The following is a 14,404-nucleotide window of genomic DNA, read 5'->3' on the forward strand; positions in this document are numbered from 1 at the left end:
AGCCTTTGTTCCTGCCTCTGTCCTCTGCAGGGGAACCTGGAAGGAATTAGCCCTTGGAACGGCACTTTCTCTATTGCCGAAAGCGACTCCCTGAACCTTCCGCCCTGTTCTGGAGTGTGTGCCTTCCTCATCCTCTTCCTCTTCCTGGTACTCTGACTCGGCCCGACTCTGTGTGTTGATCCCTGGTTCTGCTCTCAAGTTTGGCTCCTACCTCTGATCTCCTGGTAACCGGATCCTGCCTCCCATCGCTGAACTCTGGGTTTGCCCTTGGGCCTGCCTCAGACTCTGATCTTCCGGTATGTAGCCTGGCCTGATTTCCCAACTCCTGCTTTGAGCACTAGGTCAGACTGCCCATGTCCTGCTCGTGACACCTCCCCACCCCCCCTCCACACCCCATGCAAGGGAGTAGAGTGGGCCCTAAAAACAGCTGCTCTGTCGCATTTGTGGCTGCCGAGTTGCAGGCCTGTCTCTCTCCAAATGCAAGAATGGCCCTCTGACAGCTGCTGCCTGCATGTCGGTTGGTGACTAGGAGTTTCCAATCATTGCTGTCCCGCTCCATCATCGATCGCCACAGGACTTGGACATGGATGTGAATATGGAATCCTACAGATGTGCGCTGTAGTAAGAAAAGGGCCTGAAACATAAGCCCATGTATCAGAGGCCTGATATGAGGCCTGAGACCTGGGGTCAAGTAGTCAAAACTTTGCTGATATAAAGCAAAGTTACATTGTGAGCAAGAGACAGGCCCTGCTCACAGACTCTGGCAAGAACAGGGCTGATATTTCAAAAACACACATTCCTAAGTAGAGGGTTCAGAGTAGCAGCTGTGTTAGTCTGTATCCATAAAAAGAACAGGAGTCCTTGTGGCACCTTAGAGACTAACACATTTATTTGAGCATAAGCTTTTGTGGGCTACAGCCCACTTCATCGGATGCATAAAATGGAACATGTAAGAAGAGTAGAGTTAGGCACAAGAAAATATATGCAAACACATGCCAGAAAGGTGGTACCAAAACACCTCGATACCAAACACATTTCCCAAAGAGAACAGGAACATGCCAAGTCATCTGAAGGATAAGGTCAGGATGACAGCATGATGGATAGAGATGTTTTGATCAAACCAACATGTACAAGGTAATGGTTGGCGCCCTAATAAATCAGAGGGCACCACACCAGTGTCCACACAGTGCTTGGCAGGATGAGGGTCTTCATCCAAACACCAGGAAATCAGGAGATTGCCATCCTGCTGTAGCCTTCATCTGTCTTCTCAGCCATTGAGAGAACCTGCCTCTTTGTTTGCCTGCTCTGTCATTGAGGACATATAGGAAACCCAAGCCCTCCACCCACTAAAATGGAGAAGGACCTTGTGGGAAGGATCCCAGCATTTCAAAACCCAACTAAGACACCAGGAAACAGAGAAATGGGAAAGGAGAAATGGGAAAGGAGGAAAGAATATGTGGCAGCCTGACTCAATAATCCGAATTGGTCTTATTGGCCACTTGTGGACCCACCAGCAGTAACTGGCTATCATTTCATAGAAGATGATCATGTGTCAATTTTGCTGAAATGTTTCAGTCAAAAAATAACACCCCCTCTCCCCCCAAAAATGTCAAAAAACCCAAAACATTTTGTTTCAAAAATTTCTGAATCAAACATTTCCCAGTGTGTACTTTGACTGTTTAGAAATTTCCTTTAACTTTTAGTTAAAAAAAAATAAATTAAAATGTTTAAAAATGCTGAATGTCCAAATGAAACATTTAGATTCAGATAAAACAAAATATTTTGCTTGATCCCAAATGATTTTTTTTCCAAAATTGCCAGTGAAGAGAAAAATCCATTATCTGCCCAATTCTCTGCGTCAGTTTTGATATTTTGGATGACAAAAAGCCAAAATGATCCTTCTGTTTTGATGGTGTGAAAACGATTCATTTGAATAAGGTTGCAATATTTTGGTTCAACTTGAATATTTTGCTTGATTTCTTCTAGACCTTTATGTGACATATAATATTAATTTTAATAATATATTTAATATTCTATATTGTCAATAGAATCATAGACATGCAGGGATGGAAAAGCTCCGACTGTCACCTAGCCATTTCCACATGTCTCTGCAGGATCTATCAATCCATCCATAAATAAGGAAGTGTTATTTACTCCTTCTCATAACTCAAGAACTAGGGGTCACCCAATGAAATTAATAGGCAGCAGATTTAAAACAAACACAAAGAACTATTTCTTCACACAACGCACAGTCAACCTGTGGAACTCCTTGCCACAGGATGTTGTGAAGGCCAAGACTGTAAAAGGGTTCATAAAAGACCTAGATAAATTCACAGAAGAAGGGTCCATCAATGGCTATTAGCTTCCAGTTCTGCAGTTTCACATTGGAGTCTGTTTTTGAAGTTTTTTTGTTAAAGAATTGCCACTTTTAAGTCTGTTATTGAGTGACCAGAGAGGTCGAAGTGTTCTCTGATTGGTTTTTGAATGTTATAGTTCCTGATGTCAGTTTTGTGTCCATTTATTCTTTTGCGTAGAGACTGTCTGGTGTGGCCAATGTACATGGCAGAGGGGCATTGCTGGCACATGATGGCATATATCACGTTGGTAGATGTGCAGGTGAACGAGCCCCTGATGGTGTGGCTGATGTGGTTAGGTCCTATGATGGTGTCCATGAAAGTGCAGAACTGGAATTAATTTGCAAACTGGATACCATCAAATTAGGCCTATATAAAGACTGGGAGTGGATGGGCCATTACAAAAACTAATTTCCCCCTATTGTTACTCACACCTTTTTGTCGACTATTTGAAATGGGCCACCCTCATTACCACTACAAAAGTGATTGTTCCTCCCTTGGTATCCTGCTGTTAATTGAATTGTCTCGTTAGACGGACCCCCCGACTTGGTAAGGCAACTCCCATCTTTTCATGTACTATGTACCTGCTCCAATATTTTCCACTCCAGGCATCTGATGAAGTGGATTGTAGCCCACAAAAGTTTATGCCCAAATAAACGTGTTAGTCTCTAAGGTGCCACAAGGACTCCTCCTTGTTTTCACAACGTTCAGGCTCATTCATGCTTTTCAAACCAGTCACACACTTTTAACCCAGTCCTAGGATGTTGTCAGGCCTGGCCCAACTGCAGCTCCCCCATCCCAGCCCCAGCTGGGCCAGCTCCCCCGACCCCATTCTGCATCCCCTGGGTTCTGCAGTGAGATGAGGAGAGGTGTGGCTGGGGCGTGTGTTGGTGGGTTATTGTGGCAGGCATGACGCGCTGTGAGCTCTCAGTCCGATCTGGCGCACTTCCTCCCTATGGTGCTCCTCACCCACTGGACAGCTTTGCAGACATTGGCGTAGACCCTGGGCTGTCCCGGCAGGGCACAGACAGATTTCCCCCAGGAGACCACACCCTGCAGCTGCCCATTGCAGACCAGTGGGCCTCCTGAATCCCCCTGCAGAGACAATGCGAAGACATCAGCAAAACACAGCCATGCCCCCAGCGTGTGCGCACACACCCAGAGCAGGGTCCATCCTCTCCAGCAAGGTCACACACACATACACAAACACACAGACTCACAGAGCTCATCCCCTCCAGCAGGTAGCGGCAGGGACACACGGACAGGAAGGGTTTATAGAGCAGAAATGGGTTCAGGTACCTACAGCTGGCTGCACCTGTGCTGAGATCAGACAGGCCCAGGAGCTGGATGAAGACCAGCATTTAGGGCTCGGTGCAGCCGGAGGGCAGATCAGCTGCTCTTCCATGGGACATGAAGGCTGGCTGGGGCCAGGGGCTGAGTGACGACAGCCCCTCAGTAGCAGGCTGAGAAGGGTTTGCAGGTTGTAGGGGATAAACAGTATGGAGCTGTGTGAGCTCCGACACCCTTCACCCATCCCATTCTCCGGGACGCCCCCTTACCTTGCATGAGCTTAAGCCACCCTGTTCCACGCCAGCGCAGAACATGTTCTCCGTGATCCTGCCCCTGTAAGTGGCCTGGCACCTGGTCTGGCTGACGCTATAGAGATCTGCACACTGCATGATAGCTGGGAACTGCCCTGGGCAATGACAGAAAAAAAACAGCAGATCATGAGCAGGGAACAAGGTGCAAGAGAAAAAAAGCTTAGTGTAGGACCCTCAACTGCTGTAAACTGGCTTAGATCCACTGACTCCAAAGGAGCTATGGCCGATTGACCCCAGCTGGGATCTGGCCCCATTGACCCCAATGGAGCTACGGCTCATTGACCCCAGCTGGGATCTGGCCCCATTGACCCCAATGGAGCTACGGCTCATTGACCCCAGCTGGGATCTGGCCCCATTGACTCCAATGGAGCTACGGCCGATTGACCCCAGCTGGGATCTGGCCCCATTGACCCCAATGGAGCTACGCCCCATTGACCCCAGCTGGGATCTGGCCCCATTGACTCCAATGGAGCTACGGCCGATTGACCCCAGCTGGGATCTGGCCCCATTGACCCCAATGGAGCTACGGCTCATTGACCCCAGCTGGGATCTGGCCCCATTGACTCCAATGGAGCTACGGCCGATTGACCCTAGCTGGGATCTGGCTCCATTGACCCCAATGGAGCTACGGCCGATTGACCCCAGCTGGGATCTGGCCCCATTGACTCCAATGGAGCTATGGCCAATTGACCCCAGCTGGGATCTGGCCACATTCATTTTCCAAAAAAAATTAATTAATTTTTGATGTACAGAAGAGCCACAAAAAACTCTTCATTTAATGGCAAACAAATCGTTTCATTAACATTCAGTATTTTATGTTATATTATAATATTTCATTGTGATTTGAAGTACATCTGTAACAGTTTGAAAAGAAAAGGAAAGGAAACATTTCAAAAGGAAAAAAAATGCCATTGTATCCCAGTGTTTTCAAATGCAAAGTTTTTTCAGAATATTTTTTTTGAAATGAATGAAAACCCCCCCAAATTTGTGGGACGCTTTGGAGTTGTTGAACCTGAGCTGTCCACTAACAATAGTATCGGATGAAAATTTTCCCCCAAGAGACTCCAAAAACCCTTGACAGCCCGTTAACGAGGTCTCCTTCAAGAGCCTCCACCTCCATTCCAAGCTGAGCCCAACCTCAACCCCTCCCTCTACACCTCAGCAGCTCATACTTTGGGGGGACTCAATGGTGCCCCATCCCGACACACTGCATCGTGTTCCAGGAGAAGGACAACGGGTAGCCAGGTTGATTGTGTTCACGTAGCTGTTGAGGAGAGCGGGCTTATCCAACTCCAGAAGCATGAAGTCGTTGTCACGAAGACGGAGGTTATACTCGGGGTGCACAAAGAAGTTGCGGATTCTTCGTATCTGTTCTGTGGGTTCTTTCATCCACAGATTATAATCCCCCAGATGCACCCGCAGGGAACTGCATGGAGAGAGGACAAAGGAAGAGATCAATGGGTGACTATTCAAAGGTCATATCGGACAAGGAACTAGGACTGGGCCGATAATGGATTTTCGATGCTGGAGTAGCTTTCGAGATCTTGTCATCTTAGTTCTCCAAGAACTCAGTTTGACTCCAGTCTCGTCCGATCTTGTGTTTTTCTTGGCATATACTGGCATACACTCCACAGAATTGATCAGAGTCATGAGTAAGGGGTGGCTATGGGGCATACTACAGATCCAAAGAATACAAGTATTGGTTACTTTACATACAAGTTTAACTATGTTCTGATGCATGCGTCCTCCATTTTACCTGAAATCATGCACTTTATGGTTTGTCCGGTTATTTTCAGGCCCAATTCCTCTACATATCATGCTTTGTTCTCATGCCACAGGTTCACAGCACATTTTGGTGACATTATTGTTTCTTGCACCTGGTTTTACAGAGCTGAAATGAATAATTTGATGACTTCACCCTTAATTTGTGGGACACTTTGGTGTTATCAAAGCTGCAGTTTTCACCAAAAATCGTTAATTCCTTCTCCTTGGCTTTTGGGTATGGTGACCACACATCCCAATAATATCGGGATTGTCCCAATATTAGGGGCTTTTTCTTATATATGCAAATATACCCCGCCCCTGAAAAAAAGTGTCCTGGTTTTCCACACTTGCTATCTCCTCACCCACTTTTATGACCAACTTAATTTAGTTATTTTTCTTTTCCCTTGTCCTGGGTCACTGTGGCCTGCTCATACCAAGCTAAGCCAACATGTAGGAGCACTGAGAATTTCAAAGAGGCAAATCTGAATCTAAGAGTTTTGTGCTTTCCAGCGAATTGAAAAATCGGGTGGCAATAGTTTGTTTCAGCTGTTGCAAAATATTTCTGAAAATAAACTAACAGGGCCCTTTGAAAGAATAAGTTGCGAATGGAAAATGGAAAAGTTTAAAGAATGCCGACACGAGACATTGTGATTTTTAACGTATTATTTATGCCTTTTACTTTGTTTTTCCAAATACAACAAAGAGACCAGCTTCGTCGTAACACACAAAGAGAGTTAGGAGAAAAGGAGGGGAGGGGAAGGACAGATCTATCTGCAGGTCTTTAAACCACGATTTGAGGATTTCAATAACTCACACATAGGTTAGGGGTTTGTTACAGGAGTGGCTGGGAGAGATTCTGTGGCCTGCGTTGCGCAGGAGGTCAGACTAGATGATCACAATGGTCCCTTCTGACCTTAAAGTCTATGAGTCTATGAGGAGCTGCAGAATTACAGAACTCAAAAAAAGCAGCTTGAATTGCTTTCAGTTTTTCAGACACGTCCCTTCTGTGTGTTTGTTCGAGGGCTTAAATTCTCATCGAGTATTTCCCGGAGCTCCCCACAGCCCCCCTCCATTCGGGGATTCAGGCTTCACCTGTGGGATGGGGGCACTTGGGCTTGTCAATTCAGCGCTCTGGGAGGCGCCTGGACTCAAAGCTTCAGCCCTGATGCGCCACTGCTCTGGGCTCCTGGCTTCAGCTACAGAGCCCAACAGACCCCCTGAAACCAGCGGGGGGCCGCAGATCTCCATGGTTGAGAACCAAGAGCATCAGGCTAGAGTCAAGGGGAAACATTTCCTAGAGCTCCGCTCCATTCCATCAGCTGCTAGAGCACCTGCACATGACCTGCCAGTGAGATGCTAAAGAGTCTGATGCTGGCGAGCCTAGGAGGGAGTTTCCCTCTGCGCACGCTGCTGGGGAGAGTGTTGCTGGCATGCAGAGGCACATGTGAACAAGGATGCTGGAAAACCGCAGAGGATGCAGAGAAGAACCACAAAAATGATTTGAGGGCTGGAGAAAATGGAGGAGGATAGGGCTAGGGATTTAGAGGGTGCAGGGGGAGACCTGGGCATGGATGGGGGACACCAAGGGAGAAGATAAGGACTGGGGATGTGTGTTACTCCCATGCATCTCCCTCTTTCCCTCCACCTCCGCAGTGACTTACCTGATCCGTCTGCTGCAGTGCGCAGCAGTTAGGACCCACTTCGGGGCTATCAGGCTCCCACCACAGTAGATGCGACCGTTCCTCAGGAGAGCCACCTGGTAGGGCCGGGAGCCATTGCGGCAGTCTCTCCCGCCAATGATTCGGGCTCCCTCTGAGTCTGAGTCTGCAATGGAGAGTGGCAAACAGCAGCTGAAAGCAGGGCAGGGGGCGGGGTGGGCAGCAGTCATATCCAGATTGATTGGCTGGTGGCAAGATCAGGGCCGCCCAGAGGATTCAGGGGGCATGGGACAAAGTGGGGGAGCTGCGGCGCTAGTACTCACCCGGCGGCAGTCCGGGTCTTTGGCGGCATTTTGGCGACATGGGGCCCTTCAGTCGCTCCGTGTCTTCGGCAGCACTGAAGGACCACCCGCCGTTGAAATGCCACCCAAGACCCAGACTGCCGCTGGGCCAGGGCCCGTGGGGCCACTGCGGGGCCCAGGGTCTGGGGCAAATTGCCCCACTTGCCCCCCCCAGGCAGCCCTGGGCAAGATGACCATGAGCCACTGCTCACGTGTGGCCTTGCAAATGCAGAAGGCGATCCGAGGTTGTACCAGGTGACGTAGTGTAAAACGGGGGGGGGATAGCTCAGTGGTTTGAGCATTGGCCTTCTAAATCCAGGGTAGTGAGTTCAATCCTTCACGGGGCCATTTAGGGAACTGAGGTAAAAATCTGTCTGTCTGCTTTGAGCAGGGAGTTGGACTAGATACCTCCTGAGGTCCCTTCCAACCTTGATATTCTATGATTCTATGAGGTATTTCCAGTAGGGACAGGGAGGCATTAATGCCACTGGGAAAACCTCCAATTCCAATCACCTGTGTTCCAGAAAGAGGAATTCCAACTGGAACAGGTGTTGAAGAAGGAGCTAGGATTATCATGGGAATAGAGAGCTGCTCTTACAAGGAGAGACAGAAGAGCTCAGCTGGTTTAACCTAAAAGGAAGGCTAAGCCAGCATCTGATTGTTCTCTCTAAATACAGGGTGAGGGTGTGGGTGTGGGTGTGAGGGGGCACCAGGGAGGGAGAAGATCTGTAGGAGATGGAGATCCAGTGTTGGCACAAGAACAAATGAGCATAAGCACCATGGATAAATCTAGGCTGAGATTAGAAGACAGTTACTAACCATCACAGGAAGTAAGTTGTGGAACAGGAGTGGGAGGCAAAAAACCTCTTGAGTTTGAAGCTGGAGCTCGATACACTTCTACGACCAAGTTGTCCATGGTAGTAGGGACTGGTTATTATGACCCAGGAGGATCCTTCATTTTTTAATGCTCAAACAATATTCCAACCACTTTTTAAAGTGCTTTTAAAGTGCTGCCTTGGCAGCAGGGACTTGAAATTTTGCAAGGGAATAGCCCTGGAGTCAAGGAGGTACCTTTTGTTGTTCTCATGAAAATTCACTTTGATTTGATCAAATTATAAACCTCTTGAAATCACAATTTACACATGTTCAGGAGAACAGGGGGTTGATCAGTGACTTCTGTTTCTAGGCTTTACTGCAATCATAGGCACCAACTTTCCCTCTGCCCGGTGGATGCTCGATCTCCACCCCGCCACTGGTTCTGCCTCTGCCCCCGCCCCTGCCCTGCCTCTTCCCTCCCCTGCACAGTCTCTCACCCTGCACCCATTTGACCCCTTCCCTAAAGTCCCTGCCCCTGCCATGCCTCTTCTTTGCCTTCTCCTCTGAGCGTGCTGCATCCCTACTCCTCCTGCTCCCTCCCAGAAAGTCTTAAGTGCCACCAAACTGCTGTTAGGCGGAGGGGGAGTGGGAAGCGCTGGGAGGGAGGGGGAGGAGTGGGGGAGCACAGCACGCTCCGGGGGTGGGAGAAGGAGGTGAGGGTGGGGGACCTTGGCTGCTGGTGGATGCGGAGCACCCAAATTTTTTTCCCTGTGGGTGCTCCAGCCCTGGAGCACCCATGGAGTCAGTGCCCATGACCACAATACAAATTGTGACAAAGTTCCTCCTCTGCCTTGGTGGATCTTATGCTTTCCGGCAGATTTGCTCACCTCAGAGGTTCACGGCAGCCCTCAGTTTGGCCACTTTTGCTACTGGCTCAAACCTGCCATTCACTTCATCACTGGCCAGCATGAGGGAAGGGAGGAGAATAATCTCCACAGTCTCTGTTGTCCCACCTAGTGGGTTGGGGACAGGCCAGAGACCTTCCCCTCTGGTGGGACTCACAGTCCAGGTCAACTCCTCTTGTAACAAATAGGGAGCTGGGGGGATGGGAGGGAACCCGAGCCCGCCCTCTACTCTGGGTTCCAGCCCGGGGGCCTGCAGATCACAGCTGTCTACAATGTCTCCTGTAACAGCTGTGTGACAACTACAACTCTCTGGGCCACTTCTCCATGACCTTCCCCCAGCACCTTCTTTGTCCTCACCTCAGGACCTTCTTCCTGATGCCTGATGGTGTTTGTATTCTTCAGTACTCCAGCAGCACGTCCTCCAACTTCCAGCTCCTTATGCGTTTCTCCCTAACTGAAGGGAGGTCTTTCTTTTAACCAGGTTCCCTGATTAGCCTACTTGCCTTAATTTGTTCTAGTAGCTTCCTAACTGGCTCATAATTAGGTGTCCTAATTAGCCCACCTACCTTAATTGATTCTAGCAGGTTCCTGATTGTTCTCGAATAGTCCCTGTTATTTTACCCAGGGAAAAGGGACCTGCTTAATCTAGGGCTAGTGAATCTACCTTCCACCACTCTCCTGTAGCCATCTGGCCTGACCTTGTCCCAAAATAAAAAACTGCCCAACTTTTTTGGATGGAACTTTTTCCCATAGGAAAATGCCATTTTGTCAAAGCTGATAATTTCTGCGGGAATGTGTTGGTTGTGATGCACATTCTTTAAAAAAAGTTTAAAACGAAACAGTCTCCTGTAAGGACTGGGCTCCACAATCAAACTACATCTCCCATGGTGCCAGACAACCAGAGACTTCCATGATGCACTAACTTCTCCTCACCAAGTGGTGCATGGTGCTTCATGGGACAGGCAGTCTGACCAGAGCATTGACCATTACCAGAAATGGTCATGTTGATTTGTTTTTTATTTTTTCAATAATGTTTGTTTCCACATTTTTTTTAAAAGAATTAACATTATATTTTGAAATGATGCTCTGTAAAAGTTATATATTTTTATAAATGCTTTAAATTTAATGACGTTGAAATCTCAGTGTAACAGATTTATTTTTTTTCCCAAAAAACATTTTCTATTGTGAGAAATTTCAAAATTCTTTCTTTCTATCCTGATTCAGGATGAAAACAGATTCTGAAATCATGGCTCCCAGCCTTCTCTACAAACAGTAAAGAATAATCAGATACAAGGACTGAATATATTAATTTCCTTTTGCAACCACTGAAATGGATAATGGGAGTGTTGGGAACTTTGCTCTTCCTGAGCAGGAACCTGTCTTAAGCAATGTCTCTAAGATATTCCTGGAAGGGCCTGTGGTGAAACTGCTGAACCTTCTCACCCAACCCAACCTTGGCTTCTCGCTTGACTCTTTTTCCTACCTGCGGCTGCCCCGACTACCAGCATCGCGATGATCAGCAGCTCCATGGCAGTTGTGGCAATGGATACGGTTGGCGGAGTCACTGGCTTTCCTGCAGGGAAAGAGATCGAAAGGGAATTGTTGGCCATGGGCATCTTGAGGAGGACGGATGCTTCGCGGGAAAGGTGCATGGTTAGGATTCAGGAAAGCCACACGTGAGTCCCTCTTTTTTCACAGGCTCCCATGAGCAAGCAGTTTTTCTGCACCTCGGCTGCCCTGCCTGTAGCAGGAGATGACAGCACTGACTGATACGGGGAGGGGAAACACACTGATTGTCTGTTGGCAATGGGGGCCCAGTGTCCCCCAACTCAGCTCCATCTTCCACTTCCACCTGGTCCTAGATGCCCCCAGGGGCATGTTCCATGAAAAGATGTGATCTTTGAGAAGGATTTCCATGAGCTGGCCTGAGACCACCCTGCTGCCACTCGTTCCCTTTCTAACAATAACAGAGTAGACTGAAACCCCCGTAGCCAACTTAATAACAGAGAAATTAATAGACCTGAGGTGCTATCTGGGCCCCATTACGGTAGTACCCGAGCACCTCCCAATCTTTATCCTATTTATCCCCACAACTCCTTGGTGAGGCAGGGCAGGGCTATGATCCCCATTGCAGAGATGGGGAAAGTCAGGCACAGAGCGGCGAAGTGATTGGGCGACAGCACCAGACCAGAGATTAGAAGCCATGTCTTCCAAGAACCAGCTGAGCAGGAAAACCGCCAAGTCATCCATCTTCATTGAGTGCCCCATTCCAGGCCACAATCCTCCCAATAACAGAGCAGAGCCCCCATTCTATCCCATCAATACCTCCAAAATGGAGTGATCCCACTGGCAGCCCATAATCACCCCAATAACCGCAAGATGCCGCAAGCCACCACTCTATGTTGCTCCTCAAACCAGAGTTATCTCCTTTCCATCCCAGTGCCCCAATGCCCTCAGCCAGGCATCCTGACACAGATGTTGGACTGGCCCTGCTTCACCTGTAGCTCCCGGTGGAGGCCCTCGGGAGTGGAAGAGGCTCCGGCAGTTGCGTCTTGGACAAAACTAAGGATACTCTGGGATGAGCCACTTTTTATACTAAGGAAATGGGCTGTCCCTGTGAGTCAACATGATTGACCTATCTGGGGAGCTTCCCCACATTTCTGCATCCAGACAACTCCCTCCACCCTCATGCTCCAGGAAGTTGTATCCGGGGGAGTTGCCAGCCTTTGTTCCCGACTCTGTCCTCTGCCGGGAATCCTGGCAGGAATTAGCCCTTGGAAAGGCACCTTCTCCATTGCCAAAAGCGACCTTGAACCTTCCACCTTCCTCATCCTCTTCCTGGTGTAAGGAGACTGTTGGCCCCTTACTAAAAGTCAGTGGGGTTTTCGGTTGGCTAGCTCCCAGCACTAAAGGGAAGGGGAAGGGTCGATGGGAAATCAGGACCCTGAGACTGACAGTCCCCATGCGCAATGGGGAGAGGCCAATGCTCCAGGCCAATGAGGGAGTCAGGAGGCCAGGGGGGTCCTGTCCCCCCTGTGAGCTGGATTTGCCTGGGTCAGACCGAGTGGGGCTGAGCTAAGGGGAGAGCAGGGGCCCGAGCTGAGCTGGGGAGCACAGCCGGGCCGGCCAGAGAAGCAGAGAAGCAGCCCAGGGAGCAAGTCAGTGCTGGGAGGAGAGGTGCAGGACCCAGAGCCAGAGGGGCCAGGAAAGCAGCCCAGGGCAGCAGCAGCCACCGCGCTGAGGCAGAGTTGAGCTGAGGCATTGTGGAGCTGGAGCTGGGACTGGGGCTGGAGCCATCCAAAGCCGGCTGCGGTGAGCAGCTGGGGAGAGTGAGGGGGACCCTGGGCAGGGGGCCCAGCTCCGGGAGATGCCCCCAGCCAAGGGGCCTGGCAGGTCAGACTGGGAGGGGGATTGTCACTCTGATGGGAGGGGGCTGACACTGGGAAGAAGGGTCCTGTCGCCTAGAGCCTGAGAGCGTGCGGCCACTGCCAGAGCAAGTGTCGAACTGTGGCATCTGCACACCCAGGGATGTGTGAGGAACAGGCTGTGAACTGCCCTTACATCCCAGAGATGCTGGTTGCGATGTCCCCCTGTTACAGAGCAGGGTGACAGGTTTTCCTTTCACCTACCCATTTTCCCCCTATTTTTTTTAATTTGTTGCCGTTTAATAAATTGTATTTGCTTTGAACTGTATGAAATGCTCAATGGGTCAGGGAAGTATCCAGTGCAGAGAGAGCACCCCGGAGTGGGGACACCCTTGCGCCTGCCCTAAGTGACCACGACAAGGTTGGGGGTCGAGTCCCCCAGGAATGCTGGGCCCAGCCTTGTCGGGGTTACGAGGACTCTGCCAGACAGGAGATGGAAGGGGAGCCCCTGAGGTCAGGCAAGCCTCTGGGTAAAGGGCGTGGGAGTGAGAACTCAGATCCTTTCGTTAACCCATCTCATCGGAGTGGTGCATAAACCAGGAAAGTTTCCCACAATAGCAAGACCATTCCCCCGCTTACAATGGTATCCTGACCCGGCCTGACTCTGCGTGTTGATCTGTGCTTCTGCTCTCAGGTTTGGTTCCTACCTCTGATCTGGTACCCAGACCCTGCTGCCTCACATTCGACTCTGGGTTTGCCCTCAGGCCTGCCTCAGACTCTGATCTCCCGGTACATGGCCCGGCCTGATTTCCCAACTCCTCCTTTGAATACTAGGTCAGACTGCCCACATTCTGCTCATGCAGAGGAGCGGAGCGGGCCGTAAAAGCAACTACTCAGCTGTGTTGCGGCTGCTGAGTTGCAGGCCTGCCTCTGTCCCAATGCAGAAATGACCCTCTGACAGCTGCTGGCTGCGTGCTGGTTGTTGACTAGGAGCTTCCAAACATCGCTGTCCCTCTCCCGTCGCCACAGGACTTGGACATGGACAGAGGCGGATTACTGCACAGGCCAACATGGCCCATGCCCAGGGGCCCAGGCCAATTTGTGGCACCTGAAAATTCCCCCCAAACCCAGCTGCAGCCCGGAGGCTGGAGTTGCTCTCACTCCCTGCTGTGGCTACAGGACACAAAGCTTCTCTCCACTCTCAGGACTGCAGTGGAGTGGGTGCGTGATGGAAATCAGCAAGCGGGGGTGGGGAGCAGACATGGGAAAGGGGCAGAAGAGGGTGGGACTGTGGGCGGGGCCATAGGCAGAAGGGGCAGAACTGCAGGCAGAAGAGGTGGGGTGGGGACAACTTTCTGGACCTGGGGTCCCCTCACTTGTTCCGGCCCAGGGCCCCAGGAGACCTTAATCTGCATCTGGACATTGATGTGAGTATGGAAGACACCTGTGCGTGATTTCTTTAAATGTGGAGACAGGGGCGATGGAAGCACCCAAAAAGTGTGTGTCGTGGGGAGACCACTGGCATCTGTACCATGGCCCCACCCTGACCCCACCCTTTCATCTGAACCCCAGCCCCCACACCACCTCTCCCCCTGAGCCA

The 14,404-nt window shown here is 50.1% G+C and overlaps 1 protein-coding gene across 1 annotated transcript; it reads right to left on the reverse strand.

Annotated features, from left to right (window-relative positions):
* Nucleotides 1–3,281: 3,281 nt before the first annotated feature.
* LOC115640407 (trypsin-3-like) lies at nucleotides 3,282–11,091 on the reverse strand. The gene is made up of 5 exons (XM_030543147.1): nucleotides 10,923–11,091; nucleotides 7,381–7,543; nucleotides 5,128–5,381; nucleotides 3,914–4,050; nucleotides 3,282–3,449 (listed from the first exon to the last, which is right to left on the reverse strand). Exons 1-5 carry the CDS (start codon nucleotides 11,089–11,091, stop codon nucleotides 3,282–3,284), a joined length of 891 nt encoding a protein of 296 aa, XP_030399007.1.
* Nucleotides 11,092–14,404: the final 3,313 nt, after the last annotated feature.

The sequence above is a fragment of the Gopherus evgoodei genome, unplaced genomic scaffold (genome assembly GCF_007399415.2).
Source record: "Gopherus evgoodei ecotype Sinaloan lineage unplaced genomic scaffold, rGopEvg1_v1.p scaffold_31_arrow_ctg1, whole genome shotgun sequence".
Lineage (NCBI taxonomy): Eukaryota > Metazoa > Chordata > Testudines > Testudinidae > Gopherus > Gopherus evgoodei.

Bases quoted from the DNA above. Each gene is read 5' to 3' on its own strand.
- LOC115640407 (XM_030543147.1), bottom strand. From the start codon at position 11,091: ATGCACCTTTCCCGCGAAGCATCCGTCCTCCTCAAGATGCCCATGGCC. The intron at 4,051-5,127 runs GTATGAGCTGCT...GTCATTGCCCAG, and splicing joins CACCATTGAGTCCCCCCAAA to GGCAGTTCCCAGCTATCATG. The intron at 3,450-3,913 runs GTAAGGGGGCGT...TTGTCTCTGCAG, and splicing joins GTGGCTTAAGCTCATGCAAG to GGGGATTCAGGAGGCCCACT.